Source organism: Hyla sarda, chromosome 6 (assembly GCF_029499605.1).
Source record: "Hyla sarda isolate aHylSar1 chromosome 6, aHylSar1.hap1, whole genome shotgun sequence".
NCBI classification, from domain to species: Eukaryota; Metazoa; Chordata; class Amphibia; order Anura; family Hylidae; genus Hyla; species Hyla sarda.
In genome coordinates this window covers 36,429,825-36,448,392 of record NC_079194.1, presented here as the reverse complement: position 1 = coordinate 36,448,392, position 18,568 = coordinate 36,429,825, and the positions used below count along the sequence as shown (strand labels likewise).

General features: G+C 42.7%; 1 protein-coding gene across 7 annotated transcripts in view; it reads right to left on the bottom strand.

Moving 5' to 3' along the window:
* Positions 1-18,568, bottom strand: part of LOC130275479 (uncharacterized) — a 157,579-nt gene that overhangs the window by 5,816 nt on the left and 133,195 nt on the right. For all 7 annotated transcript variants that reach the window (XM_056523510.1, XM_056523512.1, XM_056523513.1 and 4 more), the window contains 7 exons: positions 15,786-16,049; positions 11,071-11,334; positions 9,178-9,435; positions 8,058-8,315; positions 5,270-5,530; positions 4,064-4,324; positions 465-752 (listed from right to left, as the gene is read on the bottom strand). In XM_056523510.1, coding sequence (XP_056379485.1) covers positions 465-752; positions 4,064-4,324; positions 5,270-5,530; positions 8,058-8,315; positions 9,178-9,435; positions 11,071-11,334; positions 15,786-16,049 — 1,854 coding nt within the window. The remainder of the gene's footprint in view (positions 1-464; positions 753-4,063; positions 4,325-5,269; positions 5,531-8,057; positions 8,316-9,177; positions 9,436-11,070; positions 11,335-15,785; positions 16,050-18,568) is intronic.

Below are 18,568 nucleotides of genomic sequence, written 5' to 3'. Positions count from 1 at the left end.
AAAAAAATCCTCCAGAGTACGGATATTCATGGACATCTTATCCCCTATCCAAAGAACAAAGAATAGGGGATAAGATGTGCGATCACGGGGTGGGGGGGGGGGGGGGGCCCTCCGCGATCTTCCATGCAGCACCCGGCCTTCTGAAAGTTATTTTCACAACGCTGGATTTGGGCAGCCATGTTCTTGACGCCACGCCCCCTGCATTCATGTCTATGGGAGGGGGGGTGACGGCTGTCACCCCCCCTCCCATAGACATGAATGGAGGGGCTGTGGCGTGACACCACGTCCGCCCAAACCCAGCATTCTGAAAGGTTCTGCACGTAGATCCAGCGGCAGGACCCCCGTGATCAGACATCTTATCCCCTACCCTTTAAGGAGATTTGATTTAATCTACTCCGTTTCATATGCACAATGCTACACCACAAATATACCATGTAAGCGTCTATGTATCTTGCCATACAAACCTGTGTAGCCTATTATGGGATCGGTTGGATAACTGGGTCCTGCTGCGTTCCGAGCAGTTACTGTAACATTATAAACTGAACTGCACGGCACAGGGATGTAAAAGTCCATGTATGATGTCCAGTACGAGTTCAGAACAAATGCAGATTCGGGATCATATCCTATTTGTCCTTGAATTGTGGCCATGTAATCGGAGCCGCAGTGACTCTCGTTCCAAGCTACCTCCACCTCCTGCGGTTTCACGCTCCCACGGTAAATGGACGACTCTACTTCACTTGGAGGACAAGGAACTGTGGGAAATAATCATAAGAAAGGAAAAAGAAATACAAGTCTTTCAGTTGCAGAGGATTTATATTAAGGGGGTATTCCAGGAAAAAACTTTATATTAAGGGGGTATTCCAGGAAAAAACTTTATATTAAGGGGGTATTCCAGGAAAAAACTTTCATATATATATATATATATACATATATATATATATATATATATATATATATATATATATATATATATATATCTTTACTGGCTCCAGAAAGTTAAACAGATTTGTAAATTACTTCTATTAAAAAATCTTAATCCTTCCAATAATTATCAGCTGCTGAAGTTGAGTTGTTCTTTTCTGTCTGGCAACATTGCTCTCTGGTGACATCTCTGCTTGTCTCGGGAACTGCACAGAGTAGAAGAGGTTTGCTATGGGGATTTACTTCTACTCTGGACAGTTCCCGAGACAGGTGTCATCTGACAGCACTTAGAAAAGAACAACTCAACTTCAGCAGCTCATAAGTACTGAAAGGATTAAGATTTTTTAATATGTCATTTACAAATCTGTTTAACTTTCTGGAGCCAGTTGATATATAATTAAAAACAAAGTTTTTTCCTGGATAACCTCTTTAAACTATTAGTAAAATAAATTACTGTCACCAATGGATGAGAGTGTGTTTACACCACGATTGTGCCTTCCGAGACACATCTACGTGGGCAACCAAGTATAGGATCCCTACGTATCTAAGCATGGACACTTGTGGGGCATGTGAATGTAGACACTTGGGGGGCGATTTATCAAAACCAGTGTGGAGAAAGTGTGTGGGGCAGTTGTCCATAGCGACCAATCAGATCGCTTCTTTCAGTTTTTAAAGAGGCCTGTGAAAAATGAAAGTAGTAATCTGACTGGTTGCCATGGGCAACTGTACCCCTCTTCCTCTGCACAGGTTTTGATAAATCTCCCCCTAGATGACTACATAAGGGCCATAGTATAAAGGATAAGGTGCAGAAAATGCAAGGTCTTTGGCGCAATCCGTGGTATAGAATCACAGCACGTGATATGTAGATTAAAGGTCCATTTATTAAGTACCAGAAACAGACGCGTTTCGAGGCCCAGCCAGCCTCTTTATCAATGTTACAAGTAGTATTTTTTATTTTAATTTAAAGGGCTGTCTGGACATACTGGGAGTTGTAGTTTTGCAACACCTAGAAGCGAACTGGTTGGTATAATATGTGAGAGAGGGGTTTCTAATCTGGGGCATATATATATATATATATATATATATATATATATATAGTCTTGCAACAGCTGGAGGCAAACTGGTTGGGATAAACCACTCTAGACCTAGAGGTGTTTCTTTGTACAGGCCTAGAGAAAGGGGATTCTTTACTGTAAGAGCAGTGAGACTAAGGAGTTCTCTGCCGGAGGAACTTGATAGGATAGTTTTAAAGGGGCCTGGATACATTTTGGTAGTGAAAGGATATTACCAGTAAGAGTTACTTGATTCTGCTGATCCAGGGATTTATCCTGATTGATAGATTTGGAGTTGGGATGGAAGTTTTCTCCCTAAAATGTGTAAAATTGCCTCTACCCTCCCCCCCCCCCCCCTTCTCTGGACCAATACTCTAGGTTAAAATAGGCTGCAGTAGATAAATGGGTGTTTTCTTTTCAGCCTTACAAACTATGGTACAATGCGATGTTAAATACAATTTTAAATGTATATAAAGGAATTACTATTCTTAAAGGGGTATTCCGAGTTGATTTTTTTTTTTTACTTAATGTGCTCAGCTTAAAGGGAAACTGACAGGCTGTTCACCCGCACTAAACCAAATATACAGGGTAGTAGTGCAGGTGAACAGCATTAAATTGCGGGGGTCACTTACTTGAATGAAGTATTGCAGGAGTTATAGCGCTTTTATCTTCCAGCTGCATTACATAGCTCTGCACAATGGAGGTCGGGGAGCCGACTTGCCGCGCTCCCCTGCCTCCTCCGTATCCACGCTCTGGCCCGCCTCCGTAATAAATATTCAAAATATTCACTAGGACGTGAGAGCCTGCGCTCGGATGCAGAGCTACACAATGCGACTGCAATATTTAATTAATACAGGTAAGTGACGCCGCAATGTAATGCTTTTTACCGGCATTATAACCCAGTTTATTGGGTTTAGTGCTGGTGGTGAACAGCCTGTCAGTTTTACTTTAAGGGTAAACTTAAAAAAGCATAAATTTACCTTGCTAACTCTCACCACCATTCTCCAGCAGCCAGTCCCATTGCAAAGCACATTCTGAGTTTAGAGTAAGGAGATAGGCGCATGTACTGCCCAGTAATTGGCTGTGTGAGCAGCGCATGTGCCATCCCAAAACACAGCAAGCACTGCGCAACAGGAGAATTGGGTTGGTTGCAGGAAAGTAAGTATATGTTTTTTTAGGTTTCCTCCTTAAAAGTAAAAATTTACTCTGAATACCCCTTTAAGCCATGCTTGTATAAGTACTGTAAACTAGACAATAAACCAAGAGTTCTCAAACTATGCCCATGAGGACCTCCTCTGCCAACCCTACTGAGCACCACAACAACAAAGACAAATTCTGTGGCATTACCATTAAAGGGGTACTTCGGGGAACTGAACTTTTTAAACACTTTCTGTACACGTTCTCGGAGCAAAGCATCCCCCACCTTCCTAGATGAACGCAAGGGGCGGCCTGCTTGGCCATTCACTGGCTGGAAGCCTCACAAACCCTTGACAAAGCCAGTGCTCTGGCGAAACATCGGGGAAGCTGATGATAGGTTTTAGACAGTGATCTTTAGGAATAATGTGACTCCAAGGAAAGGGATATATAGGGAAGAAAGAGCTGGTGTGATCTAATATAAAGAGAGCGAGCAAGAGACCCGCTCGGATAGGGAATGGTGTGAGAGACCGCCAAATAATTGTTACGTTATTTATCCACCAATTATACACCTGTTAGAGTTGAAGTAACAGCCATCCTAAGGACAGTCCATTTCAGGAAGATCACTAATAGTTTTAATAATATCTTAAGTATAAGAATACTTATAGTTCCTAGAGAAAGGGCTTTTTTCCCGTAGGGGGGGGGGGGGGGGGTCTCCCCCGAAGGGTTCTGTAATTATACTATTACCCTGGGACTCAGGGACTCTTAAGGGATGAGTTTTGATTAATCACTGGCTGCAGCTATTTTCTCAGCCGGTGATTGTCTGAGAGCGCCATCATTTGTCTGTCCAAGAAGGGGGGGACAAGTAGGTAAGATGGGCAATGTACAGGAGATTGTGTGGGGCCCCAGCAGTCGGATGCACGTACTACAATCAATAAGTATACAAAAAAATGTACCTGCACCAAAACCAATGGGTGTAGTATGTGAACTGTTGCATTCCACGTCTTTAGCCACCACAGAGAAGGAATAAGAAGCTCCACAAGTTAGATCTGGGACCATACAGCTTGTTCCTTCAGTGTCACAGGAGTGTACCAAGTCCTCATCATGCTTCACTGTGGCAACATAGTCCACGGCCCCTCTGCTTTCCTCCCAGGATAACACGGCCGAGTTGTTTGCACAGTTAACCTTTACTGCTGCATTCTGTGGTAGACAAGGGGCTGCAACCAACAAGCAACATCTGAGCTAAATATAGTAATGATAAAACCATTGCCTGTAAGAGCATTAAACTGTTCCTGTCACTGAAAAAAAGACTTTTGACAAGTCACACAGACATGTCTAAAGTCTTGATCTGTCGAGATCTGGTTGTTCAGACCCCCACAGATTGTTTGATATAGCCGGGAGAAGTGTGCAGCTGATGCTGCTTTCCTTGGCTCACTGTGCTCCCTATGTTGCTGCATGAGACAGTTCCGTAGACTTACAATGCAGCCCATCTCCTGCAGCAAGACCCGATTAGCAGTGAGCCAAGGAGTGAGGTGCACAGACATACGCTTCTCCTGGTTCTATATAGTGATTGCTAGGGGTCTGAGCACTGATGTGATACTGCCTGGAGCCTATTATGTGTGATACTGCCTGCAGCCTATTATGTGTGATACTGCCTGCAGCCTATTATGTGTGATACTGCCTGCAGCCTATTATGTGATACTGCCTTCAGCCTATTATGTGTGATACAGCTTGCAGCCTATTATGTGTGATACAGCCTGCAGCCTTTTATGTGTGATATAGCCTGCAGCCTATTATGTGTGATACAGCCTGCAGCCAATTATGTGTGATATAGCCTGCAGCCTATTGTGTCCGATACTGCCCAGAGCAGTGTTTCCCAACCAGGGTGCCTCCAGCTGTTGCAAAGCTACAACTCCCAGCATGCCCAGACAGCCTTCGGCTGTCTGGGCATGCTAGGAGTTGTAGTTTTGCAAAAGCTAGAGGCGCCCTGGTTGGGAAACACTGGCCCAGAGCATTGTACCTAAACCGATTCAGTGTGCTACTGCCCAGAGCCGTGTATGTAAACCTATTCAGTGTGATTTTGGGAGTTGTAGTTTGGCTACAGCTGGAGGCACACTACTTGGAAAACACTTCTCTAATGGTCATTTCATAGTAGAGCTTACCTGTGTTCAGAACCACTAAAGAGCTGGTGTTACTGGCGCACATCTGCCCTACAGCTTCCACTTTTACATTATATGACAATCCACAGTCTAAGCCCATGAGCCAGCAGCTGGTGTCGGTGCTATTACAGGACGTCTCCAATCCCCCAGCCGCGGTGGCCATTACAGAATACATGACAGCTCCTTCACTTGCTGACCATGTAACAGAAGCCATCGAAGTCGGGCAATTTCTTATGTATGTGACATTGAGTGGAGCACAAGGAGCTGGAAAACCAATAAAAACATTAAAATAGTTAAATATTATTCCATTATATAATTTCCTTTTAAATAACATATTTAAAAAAAAAAATACTATCACACAATTTAAGGGTTACAATCACTATTTCAATTTCAGTAATAAAAATACTTTAAAGGAAATGTTTCTTGTAATTAAAGGGGATTTCCAGGACTTTCTTTTTTTTATTGTTATCCTATCCTCAGTTTCCTGTTTGCCAGAGCTGCGTCACCTGCATATACAGAGAACATAGACTGAAAAGAAGACAGCGCCAGGCATTGTTTAGTGGCCATGTTTAGTGGCACATTGAAGTAAATGTGAGTTGAGCTGCAGTAACTTAGCACAACCGCTATACAGTGTATGGCATTCATCTCTTTTCACTGTCAAACAGCTGATTTGGACCTGCACTTACCAGATATTGACTACCGATTGGACCCCCACTTACCAGATATTGACTGCCTACTGGACCTGCACTTACCAGATATTGACTACCGATTGGACCCCCACTTACCAGATATTGACTGCCTACTGGACCTGCACTGACCAGATATTGACTGCCGATTGGACCCCCACTTACCAGATATTGACTGCCGATTGAACCCCCTTTTACCAGACATTTACTGCCTACTGGACCTCCACTGACGAGATATTGATTGCCGATTAGACCCCCAATGACCAGATATTGACTGTCGATTGGACCCCCACTTACCAGATATTGACTGCCTATTGGACCTGCACTGACCAGATATTGACTGCCGATTGGACCCCCTATTACCAGATATTGACTGCCGATTGGACCCCCACTTACCAGATATTGACTGCCGATTGGACCCCCACTTACCAGATATTGATTGCCGATTGGACCCCCTATTACCAGATATCGATTGCCTACTGGACCTTCACTAACCAGATATTGACTGCCTATTGGACCTGCACTTACCAGATATTGACTACCGATTGGACCCCCACTTACCAGATATTGACTGCCTACTGGACCTGCACTTACCAGATATTGACTACCGATTGGACCCCCACTTACCAGATATTGACTGCCTACTGGACCTGCACTGACCAGATATTGACTGCCGATTGGACCCCCACTTACCAGATATTGACTGCCGATTGAACCCCCTTTTACCAGACATTTACTGCCTACTGGACCTCCACTGACGAGATATTGATTGCCAATTAGACCCCCAATGACCAGATATTGACTGTCGATTGGACCCCCACTTACCAGATATTGACTGCCTATTGGACCTGCACTGACCAGATATTGACTGCCGATTGGACCCCCTATTACCAGATATTGACTGCCGATTGGACCCCCACTTACCAGATATTGACTGCCGATTGGACCCCCACTTACCAGATATTGATTGCCGATTGGACCCCCTATTACCAGATATCGATTGCCTACTGGACCTTCACTAACCAGATATTGACTGCCTATTGGACCTGCACTGACCAGATATTGACTGCCCATTGGACCCCCTCTTACCAGATATTGACTGCTGATTGAACCCCCTATTACCAGATATTGACTGCCTACTGGACCTGCACTGAGCAGATATTGACTGCCGATTAGACCCCCACTTACCAGATATTGACTGCCGATTGGACCCCCACTTACCAGATATTGACTGCCTATTGGACCTGCACTGACCAGATATTGACTGCCTATTGGACCCCCACTTACCAGTTATAGACTGCCTATCCTGAAGACAGGCCAGTAATAAAAAGAAGGATTAGAAACCCCCTTTAATTTTTGATTAAAGTGCAACTCTAACTTACAAAAACTTTTGACAAGTCATAGAGACATGTCAAAAAATGTGATCAGTCAGATATAGGTATTCAGACCCGACTGATTGCCAGAACCAACCAGGAGAAGCACTTGGCTTAGCGCTTTTTTCCCCACCTGACCGTTTGCTGCATAAGAAACTTTCTATAGGATCCTAAAGGAGAGAGATGGGAAGAAAAGGGCTTAGCCAAGCACCTCTCCAGGTTAGTTCTTGAGATTGGTGGAGGTCTGAATATCTGCAGTTGCAATAAATGGAAGTTCACAGACAAAAACAGGTCAATACACTAAAGATGCTCGTACACAATGGCTAAGCCCGATAATTTCGGAGGGAGGGGTGGTCTTAACTCCCCGCGATGTTAGTAAAAAGATGGAAAGGACATTTTGGTTTTTAGCATGCCCCATCCTTTTGTTCTCAGGGGAGATAAGCCACCACCAATGGTGTCTAACAGTGGCCTAATTCCCTTTACTCATCATGTACACTTGGTCAAGATTTCCTAAGGCCTTTAGGAAATGCCTTAGAACAACTCGGGTGCTTCCCCATGACACACACATTTTGGCAGGATTTACTGAAACCACACTCATTCATCTGGGCCAGTTCCTGTCTGCCCTAGCAAAATCAAACTGTTGGAAATTATATACCATCTAAAATAAGCCAAACAAGCAAAAAATTGTCCAGTTTCACCCATTGATATTTCTCACAAGCCGTACTTCAGTACCTGAGTATTCACGCATGGTAAGACTCCTTGAGCTGTTACACGTTCCCCCGATAGCCACCACAGAAAACATGTAAGTCCGGCCACAGGCTAGTACATCTGAGCGAAAGAAGGTACTAGGTGTATATGGAGATACCGCCCCATCCGTGTCTTCAATGAATACGGTATAACCTTGGGCTCCATCGCTCACTTCCCAGGACATGGATGCAATTTGGCTACTGCAGTCAAGATCGGTGATCAAACCTTGCGGCTGGCATGGAGCTTGATAAAAAGAGCAAAATAGTAAAAATTGTAAATGGTATGGAGTAGATGGGGGAAGTAACCAAATGAAGCGATTACAAAAATCATCTGATCTGCGGAGATATTTTCACATCCAACCTCGGTTATTGCTACGTAAAATTTCTGTATGGCATATGGCAAATTTGGGTAAATAGCAAATTTTGCTACCACTGGAACAAACATTTGACATAAATGAATTTTATGGTAATGTCAGTGCTTGGGAATGGTAAGTTCAGAAAATAACTTATCCTTATGCCAATCTTGGGTCATAAAACTCATACATAATCCAAGCCCAAGTATTTTTATAAAGGGTAGGGCCATATAAAACCTCTGTAAGGAAACACGTGACCTTTTCCGGTCCATTGATGACAACGTTAATCTTCAGAAAAAAAGGGGTTCAGTGGTGTACATAGATAAAAAGGGGCCGATAGCAAATGCTGAAATAGACCTCCTAATATGGCATCTGATTTCCCCCCAAAATCTCTGTTGTTTAGTTGCTTTTGATGACCCATTGGTCAATACCCCCTCTTTTTATTTGTTGACAATTTAGTTCCCTTGGAGAGAGGCCTTGCATAGTTTTTTTTTTTTACCAGTAGACAAAGCAAAAGGACCAACAATGGCTGGGCCCTCTCTCTCTCTCCAAGGGCCCCACGGCAGTCACATGGTTTGTCTGTTTGGTACATACACCCTTGGTGGTGTTGGCTTTGGACAGTCTTGATTTGTTATGTGGATCTTCCCAACTATAATTTGTTCCCAGGGTGTCCTGGAGGTTATGAATGAAGACCCACCCTCTGATAACTCAGAATTCCCGACCCTTTGATAAAGATTGCCTACTCATACTTACCTGTTTCGAACGTGCTCAAAGGGGAAAGTACACTGTCACACTTGTCATTTACAGCCATTACTGACACATTGTAGGTTTGTCCACATTGCAAACTCAGGTACGAGCAGTTTGTAGTAGTAGTATTGCAACTAGAGATTGTCCCATTTCCAGACAGTGTGGCCAAATAGTATATGGCGCCTCTGCTCTCTGTCCATGATATCAAAGCATCGTTGTTTTCACATTGCACGTTTGTTGTGATATTTCTGGGCTGACATGGAGCTGTATTTAAAATAAACATAATACCATTGGTGCATATGGATTAGTGGTTAATATCAAAATGTGCCTCCTAATATTTCATATGGTAAATTTATGTATATTATATATAGAATGTAGTGTATGCATGGTTAAATCATAATTGCTACTTGTAGCCTTTCCTCTAAGTATTGCGCACCTATACTTATTGAGTACTATATTCTTTTTGTTTAGTTACTTTAATGTATGCACACCCTAAAGGCATTCTATTGGGTAAAATCACTGGCACTGTCAGATCCAAAAACTTTTTATATGTTGTTACTGATGAAAATGAAATACCTTTTGTGATATGGTTGTTTAATAAAGAAAACAGCTCCTGAAAATCCCACCGCTAGGGGTCTCCATACCTACTGGGACACTAACCAGTCCTGCAGCAGCATCAGCTTGTCCATGAGTCATGGACAAGAGAGGACTCATGAACAAGGCTGCATGAGCAGATACACCAATCACATCCCACCTCCACAAGGAAGGGACACGCCCCCTCACACCACACACCAATCACCTCCCACCACCACAAGGGAGGGACACGCCCCCTCACACCACACACCAATCACCCCCCACCACCACAAGGGAGGGACGCACCCCCTCACACCACACACCAATCGCCTGACACCACCACAAGGGAGGGACACACCCCGTCACACCACTCACCAATCACCTCCCACCTCCACAAGGGAGGGACACGCCCCCTCACACCACACACCAATCACCTCCCACCACCACAAAGGAGGGACACGCCCCCTCACACGACACACCAATCACCCCCCACCTCCACAAGGGAGGGAAACGCCCCCTCACACCACTCACCAATCACCTCCCACCACCACAAGGAAGGACACGCCCCCTTCCTCAGAGAATTTCTAACACTGAGCTAATGAAAAGTGATTTTTATAATAAACATAAGAGATAGAGGCATAGAAATCAGATGTGAATTGTCAGGCTAAGGTGACAAATTACATTTTTTTTTGGGGGGGGGGGGGGATTCTGACAGGTACGCTTTAAAATGAATGTCAGCCCATAGTCAATATTCTTTGAGGATTCATTAAAAAATTGCCACAGCAATTTTGGGGGCTTGGGGGAGCGAAAACCGGGCGCTCCCGTATCCCAGACGGATCTGGCACGAACCCCATTCATTTCAATGAGCCAACCAGAATCAAACACTGATTCCAGTCGGCTCATTTTTGCCCCGTATACGATTTTCTGACTGGGCCTAAAACAGTGGTATACCATGGTTTTAGGTCCGGTTAGAGAACCGTATACAGGGAAAAAATGAGCCGACCAGAGTCAGCGTTTGACTCCGGTTGACTCATTGAAATGCATTACATACGGGCTGGGTCCGGCTGGGATACGCGAGCGCCCGGTTTTCGCTCTACCTAGCCGTATCCGGTTCCCGTATTGTCAAATCGTAGTGTGAACCGGCCCTAACTCAATGGGTGTCTGATTTTGCCCCTCAGGACAGAAGGTTCTCTTGTTTATTTCCCTTTACTTTCCATAACCCATTGGTCATTCCCCGCATCAATTAATTTGCTGACTCTTTGGCACGGACATGCCCTTGGACATATGGTAACAAAAATATTATTACAAAATACCTTCAGTACTGACCTGTCATGGATTTGTACACTGCGCTGTTCAGTGACCTGCATCTCCGGGTGGAAGAATACACATGAAAGCTGTACTCCAGTCCACACTCCAGGTCTGAGATTAGACAAGAGGTAGAAAAGCCACCACAGATGAGCTCGTTCCCAGAGGGGTCAATGGCGACTGCTGTATCATAGCCTGCGTAAGTGTTGTTTTCATTCCAGGACAACAGGGCTTCATAGGTCAAACAGTCGATGGTCACCTCCTTTATATTCGGAGTGCATGGAACTGCGTATAGGCCACAAACATAAGTAAATAGGTAACAGTAGCTGCATCATAGTAAGATTATAGTAAATTAGTTATGTGTTGTATTTAGGATCAGTCGAAGCAGGAAAAAGATCTGCGTTTGCTTGTAACTCGTGCAGTGAGATGGAACAGAACTAGGTTAAAAAAAAAATCTTTTTTGCAAACATTAAGCAGAACTAAATTATATGTGATACCTTTTATACCTTTCTATAGAGTTTGTTATCCTTGTATATATTTATGTGGAAGAAGCCCTCGAAGAATAAGAATATATCATCTAATACTGTCTAGTGTCTGAATCCATCCAGTTGTTCCCCAGAAGTTAATTCCATTCCAGATTCTTAAAGGGGTACTCCGCTGCTCAGCATTTGGAACAAACTGTTCCGAACGCTGGAGCCGTGACATCATAGCTCCCCCCCCCCCCCCGATGATGTCACACCATGCCCCCTCAATGCAAGTCTTTGGGAGGGGGCGTGACGGCTTTTTTTTTAAGCAGGGACCAATTTATGTAGGCGGGCAGGGACCTAAAAATGGAGCCGACAATATAAAAAATGTATAAAGGGGTCATTTAATTGTAAAAATAATGGATTTTTTATAATTTATTTTGTGAAACTTTTTATTAGTAATTAATTTTAATTATGTGTTTAATAAAGTGTCTGTGTTTTTTTTTACCTTTTTTAAAAAAATTTTTAGGTACAGACTGTTCCATGCTGGGAGTAGTAGTATCTGAACTAATAGACAGATCGTTCTGGGTGTCACTTCTGACACCCATTGCGATCCTCCTGTATAAGCTATAGAAGTGGGTGGCACAGCTGCACTTCTCCGCTCCCCTGCCCGGCACTGTACTCCTCTGTGGTGTGAAGTTCTCTTCACATCACAGAATCATATATGTAGCTCAGAGTGGTGATTGGCTGGCACCATCCGGCCAATCACCACTCTGAAAGGCAAATATGAATCAGTGATATGAAGAGAACTTCGCACCACAGAGAAGTACAGTGCCGGGCAGGGGAGCGGAGAAGTGCAGCTGTGCCACCCACTTCCATAGCTTATACAGGAGGATCGCAATGGGTGTCAGAAGTGACACCTGTTGCGATCTGTCAATAATGCAGGTACCACAGCTCCCAGCATGGAACAGTCTGTTCCATGCTGGGAGTAGTAGTACCTAAAAAATTTTTTAAAATGAAGAAAAAAAAGTAAAAAATACACACACTTTATTAAACACATACGGTAATTAAAATAGATTACTAATAAAAAGTTTTACAAAGTTAATTATAACAAATATATTATTTTTACAATTAAATGACCCCCTTATACATTTTAAATATTGCTATATTTTTATATCCCTGCCCGCCCACATAAATTGGTTCCTGTTTAAAAAATTTATAAAAATCTCGTTCTAAAAAATATAAATGTCGTTAAATACAATTTTTTCCATCCCTACTGTATCCCTTTTTGGATCGCTGAAGTCCAAAAAAGAATAAAAACAGCCTGCAAAAACGCCAAAGTTAAAACCTACATGCCGTTTTTTTCACCCCCATAGACTTCTATGGGAGAAAAACACCACAATCTCAGTGAAAAAAAAGTCCAAAGTCTCAACATGCTGCGATTTTGAAAAACTGCCAAGGATCAAGAAAATGTGAAAAAGTGAAAAAACACCAAAAGGATAAAAAAAAAAAAAACACCAAACTGAAAAACACCAAGTGGAAAAGGCATTTTGCATTTTCTTATTGACTTTTCACTGAAAAAATGCCATGCGGCAGAATGGGCGTTTTTATTGGCGTTTTTGAAAACTTAGCCATAAAGGAGTTAGCCAGGATTAGAAAAACATGATGGTTTTTACCAGGAGCAGCACCACTCTTATCCTCAGGTTGTGTGTGGTATTGCAGCTTAGCTCCAATTATGTAAATGTAGCGGTGTTGTAATACCGCACACAACCTGAGGACACTGTTTTTGGAAGAAATCAGTTTCCAAATCAGTTTTTTCTAATACTGGATAACCCCTGAAATCCTCAAGGGCATACTGATATATTTACATTGAGGGTCGATATATATAAGGGTATGTTCCCTTGACAAAATGTCAGTGGGGAATTCCGACGGAATTTTCTGCACGGACATTCCGCTGCAGCAGAGTCTCGAAAATCCTGGTTCCGGTGTGTGCAAAAAGAATAGACTTGTCTTTGTGAACATGGCCTTAAAGGATTTATTTTTTATTTTTATTTACTGGTGCCAGAAAGTTAAACAGATTTTTAAATTACTTCTATTAAAAAATCTTAATCCTTCCAGTACTTATTAGCTGCTGAATACTACAGAGGAAATTATTTTCTTTTTGGAACACAGAGCTCTCTGCTGACATCTCTGTCCATTTTAGGAACTGTCCAGAGCAGCATATGTTTGCCATGGGGATTTTCTCCTACTCTGGACAGTTCTAAAATGGCCAGAGATGTCAGCAGAGAGCACTGTGCTCATGATGTCAGCAGAGAGCTCTGTGTTCCTATGTAGTATTCAGCAGCTAATAAGTACTGGAAGGATTAAGATTCTTTAATAGAAGTAATTTACAAATCTTTGACTTTCTGGCATCAGTTGATTTAAAAAAAAAAAAAGAAAAGTTTTCCACTGGAGTACCCCTTTAAAGGGGTACTCCGCCCCTAGACATCTTATCCCTCATCCAAAGGGGATCTCAGCTGCAGCACCCCAGACATCCGGTGCACGGAGCCAACTTCGCTCCGTGCCAGATGACTGGCGATGCGGGTATGAGGCTTGTGACCTCATGGCCACGCCCCACTCCTGATGTCACGGCCCTGCCCCCACAATGCAAGTCTTTGGGAGGGGGCGTGACGGCCCTCACACCCACTCCCATAGACTTGCATTGAGGGGGTTTGACCGTGACATCACGAGCCTCCGGCGCAGCACCCAACACTCTAAACGAACACCAAGTGCAGCAGGAGAGATCGCGGGGGTCCCCCTGCGATCAGACATCTTATCCCCTATCCTTTGGATAGGGGATAAGATGTCTAAGGGTGGAGTGCCCTTTTAAGGCAAAATTCTTTGGGCCAAAAAAAAGCCAACACTGCCGCACAGCATTTTTTTTGCAGTGGGCAGATGTTGGCAGGGAGTCAATAAGAAACCCTTAAAGACCTAAATTTCCTGAATGTTTTGGGCTTAGACCAGTGTTCCCCAACCAGGGTGCCTCCAGCTGTGGCAAAACTACAACTCTCAGCATGCCCGCACAGCCTTTGGCTGTGTGGGCATGCTGGGAGTTGTAATTTTGACACAGCTGGTGGCACCCTGGTTGGGGAACACTGGCTTAGACAATAGCCTTTTTTCAGGCAAAAAAAAACAATAGTTTCAGCATCTATGTAGGTAAGCCTTTCGCTGTCTGGGAATGCTGGGAGTTGTAGTTTTGCACCAGTTGGAGGCTATCTGTTTGAGAAACATGGCCAAAAAATGTCCGTTCACATTATACATTTTTAACATGCCTTTTTTAAACAGAGCATCACTTGCCACCCCCGTTTCTGTCTGTAGTCCCGCTCCTAGTGATGTCATCACTAGAGGCGGGGCTACACCGGACCATGAACGAAGATGAGCAAGTAAACTTCTGCTCACTGTATACAGTATACAACCCTTTATAGCGCTGTTAACTCTTTCCTTTTCTTGCTGGGCCAGTGCATAGCGCTTAGCATAGCAAGGGGTTAAAGAAAACCAGCAATCTGCATTATAGTAAAGAAAATTCTTAAGTCCAGATCCATGTTAAAGGGGTACTCCGGTGGAAAACTTTTTTTTTTTACTTAAATCACCTGGTGCCAGAAAGTTAAAAATATTTGTAAATCGCTTCTATTAAAAAAATCTTAATCCTTCCAGTACTTATTAGCTGCTGAATACTACAGAGGAAATTCTTTTCTTTTTGGAACACAGAGCTCTCTGCTGACATCACGTGCACAGTGCTCTCTGCTGACATCTCTGTCCATTTTAGGAACTGTCCAGAGCAGCGTATGTTTGCTATGGGGATTTTCTCCCACTCTGGACAGTTCTTAAAATGGGCAGAGATGTCAGCAGAGAGCACAGTGCTCGTGATGTCAGCAGAGAGCTCTGTGTTCCAAAAAGAAAATAATTTCCTCTGTAGTATTCAGCAGCTAATAAGTACTGGACGGATTAACATTTTTTAATAGAAATCATTTACAAATCTGTTTAACTTTCCGGCACCAGTTGATTAAAAAAAAAAAAAAATTATAAGTTTTCCACCGGAGTACCATTTTAAATTCAGACAATACAAGACCACCCCTTTGAGAAGACCACCCAAAATTGCATTAAAAAGTGGTCACTGGGCATCATAAATGATGGACTGTAAATCTGTCGCACAAAATATGGTCTTGGTAATGGGGTGGTCTTCTCAAAAAGGTGGTATGTATTTTTGTTTGTCCTTAGATGGTAAGTGTTCACCTGTTTCAGTAGTAACTTCGGTGGAGGCGTTACTGCTGCAGTATATATTCCAGGCTGTAACCGATACCGAATAAGTATATCCACAGCGCGCTCCTTGGATAACACACATACTGGTAGTTGTATTACACGACAGCGTGTGGCCATTGTTCCCTTTGGCAACGACCACGTAGGATTGTGCTCCTCTGCTAGGAGACCAGGTAACATTCACAAGGTCCGGTGAGGAGCAGTCTATGTTGGTTTCTATGTCGGCGGGCGTGCACGGTGCTGGGAAGGAAAGAAAACCTTGTAAAAGCAAGAAAAACATGTAAAGTATCTAACATTTTATATGGCTGTAAACATTGCTGTCACCCTTGTTAGGCTGGGTTCACATCACGTTTTTGCCATACTGTTTTCAATCCGTTTTTCTAAAGAAAACCGTATGGCAAAAAAAAACGGATGGAACAGTATGGAAAAAAGTAAACAGTATGCTTTTTAAACCGTATACTGTTTTTAAAAGTGCATACAGTTCCGTCAGTTTTTATTTAAAAAAAAACAAACATAAGTTTTTGATAATTTTGCCCATTTTTAATGGGAGGGGTGTTGGGTGGGGACTTTAGGATGCACATGCACATGTGCAATATAAAAAATGTATACGGTTTCCCGTATGGAACCGTATACATGTGCGTTTCCCATTGACATCCATGTTAAAAAAACGTATGCGATTGCAGTACGGTTTTTAAACCGGAGTCAAAACCGTGGTATACGGTTCCATACGGGAAACCGTATACGGTTTTTACATTGCACATGCGCATTTGCATCCTAAAGTCCCAACCCCTCCCATTAAAAATGGACAAAATTATCAAAAACTTATGTTTTTTTTAAATAAAAACTGACGGAACTGTATGCACTTTTAAAAACAGTATACAGTTTAAAAACACATACGGTTTACTTTTTTCCCCATACTGTTCCATCCGTTTTTTTCCCATACGGTTTTCTTTAGAAAAACAAATTGAAAACAGTATGGCAAAAACGTGATGTGAACCCAGCCTTATCCCCAGTAAATATATATTTTATTGTACATATGCAACCACTTGTGTTGGTATTAATTTAGTATTGTATTTAAAGGGGTACTCCAGTGAAAAACATACATTTTTTCATATCAACAGGCTCCAGAAAGTTAAACAGATTTGTAAATGACTTCTATTTAAAAAATCTTAATCCTTCCAGTACATATCAGCTGCTGTAGTTGAGTTGTTCTTTTCTGTCTGATACCAGTGCTCTCTGCTGACACCTCTGTCTGTCTCAGGAACTGTCCAGAGTAGGAGCAAATCCCCCTATCAAACCTCTCCTATTCTATACAATTCCTGAGACAGACAGAGGTGTCAGCAGAGAACACTGTGGTCAGACAGAAAAGAACAAATCAACCTTAGCAGCTGATAAGTACTGGTAGGATTAAGAGTTTTTTTAATAGAAGTAATTTACAAATCTGTTTAACTTTCTGGAGCCAGTTAATATCAATATTTTTTTTTTTTTTTTTTTTACTGGAATACCCCTTTAATGAGAGATGTAAGAATCCCTGTGCAGTATACAGCTCCCCCTCTGCTCATTTTTATTTTAGCATTTTCGTTTTTTTTTCTCCCTGCCTTGTAAGAGCCATAATAATAATAATAATAATATTTTTTTCTATCCTCAGACCCATATTATGGCTTGTTCTTTGCGTGACCGATTGTACTTTGTAAAGACACCTTTTATTTTACCATAAAATATATGTCACAATCAAAAAAAGATTATTTGTGGGGGGAAATTGAAAAGAGAACCACAACTTTGCAACTTTTGGGGGGGGTTGTTGTTACACAGTGCATTTTACGGTAAAACATATGTTTTTTTATTCTGTGGGTCAATATGAAACCCATGGTTACACGCTTTCCTTTTAGTGTACTGTTTAAAATTGCCCTATTCTAACCCCTATCATTCTCTCATTTTCTCGTATACAGGGCTGTATTGTGCCGGAATCTGGAGTTTTTATCGGTACCACTTTTGTGTATGTCTGACATTTCGATCACTTTTTATTCCTTTTTTTTCTGTGAGGGGCTATCACCAAAAATCTGCAATTTTGAACTTTGGTATTTGTTATTTTTATGTTTACGCCGTTAACCGTGAGGGATAATAAACATGTTTTAAAAGGTTGGACATTTCTGCGTGGAAATACTAAATATATTTATTTATTTATTGTGTAAAATGTGAAATGGGGGGGGGGGGTCTAATTTTTTTTTACGGCGGGAGGGACTATTATTCATTTTTATTAATCTTTTTTTACTTTTTTTATTTGTTATATTACTTTGATTGCATATATACAGATCAGTGTTATCTGCAATCTATTTCTATGGTCTGAAGAAGGCAGAAGGCAGACCATAAAAGAGCAGGCCGTAAAATAGGATCGCGGGAGCTGCCATGGAGCTGGTAAGTGACGGCCATCTTGACATCTTAATACTTCAGATGCCTTGATCAGTATTGTGGGTCAAAAGGGTACGCCGCTGCTCAGCGTTTGGAACAAACTGTTCCGAACGCTGGAGCCGGGAGCTTGTGACGTCATAGCCCCGCCCCTTCGTGACATCACGCCCCGTCCCCTCAATGCAAGTCTATGGGATGGGGCCTGACGGCTGTCACCCCCCCCCCCCCTCCCATAGACTTGCATTGGGGGGGTGGGGGAGTGACGTCATGAAGGGGCGGGGCTATGACGTCACGAGCTCCCGGCTCCAGCGTTCTTAACAGTTTGTTCCAAACGCTGAGCAGCGGAGTACCCC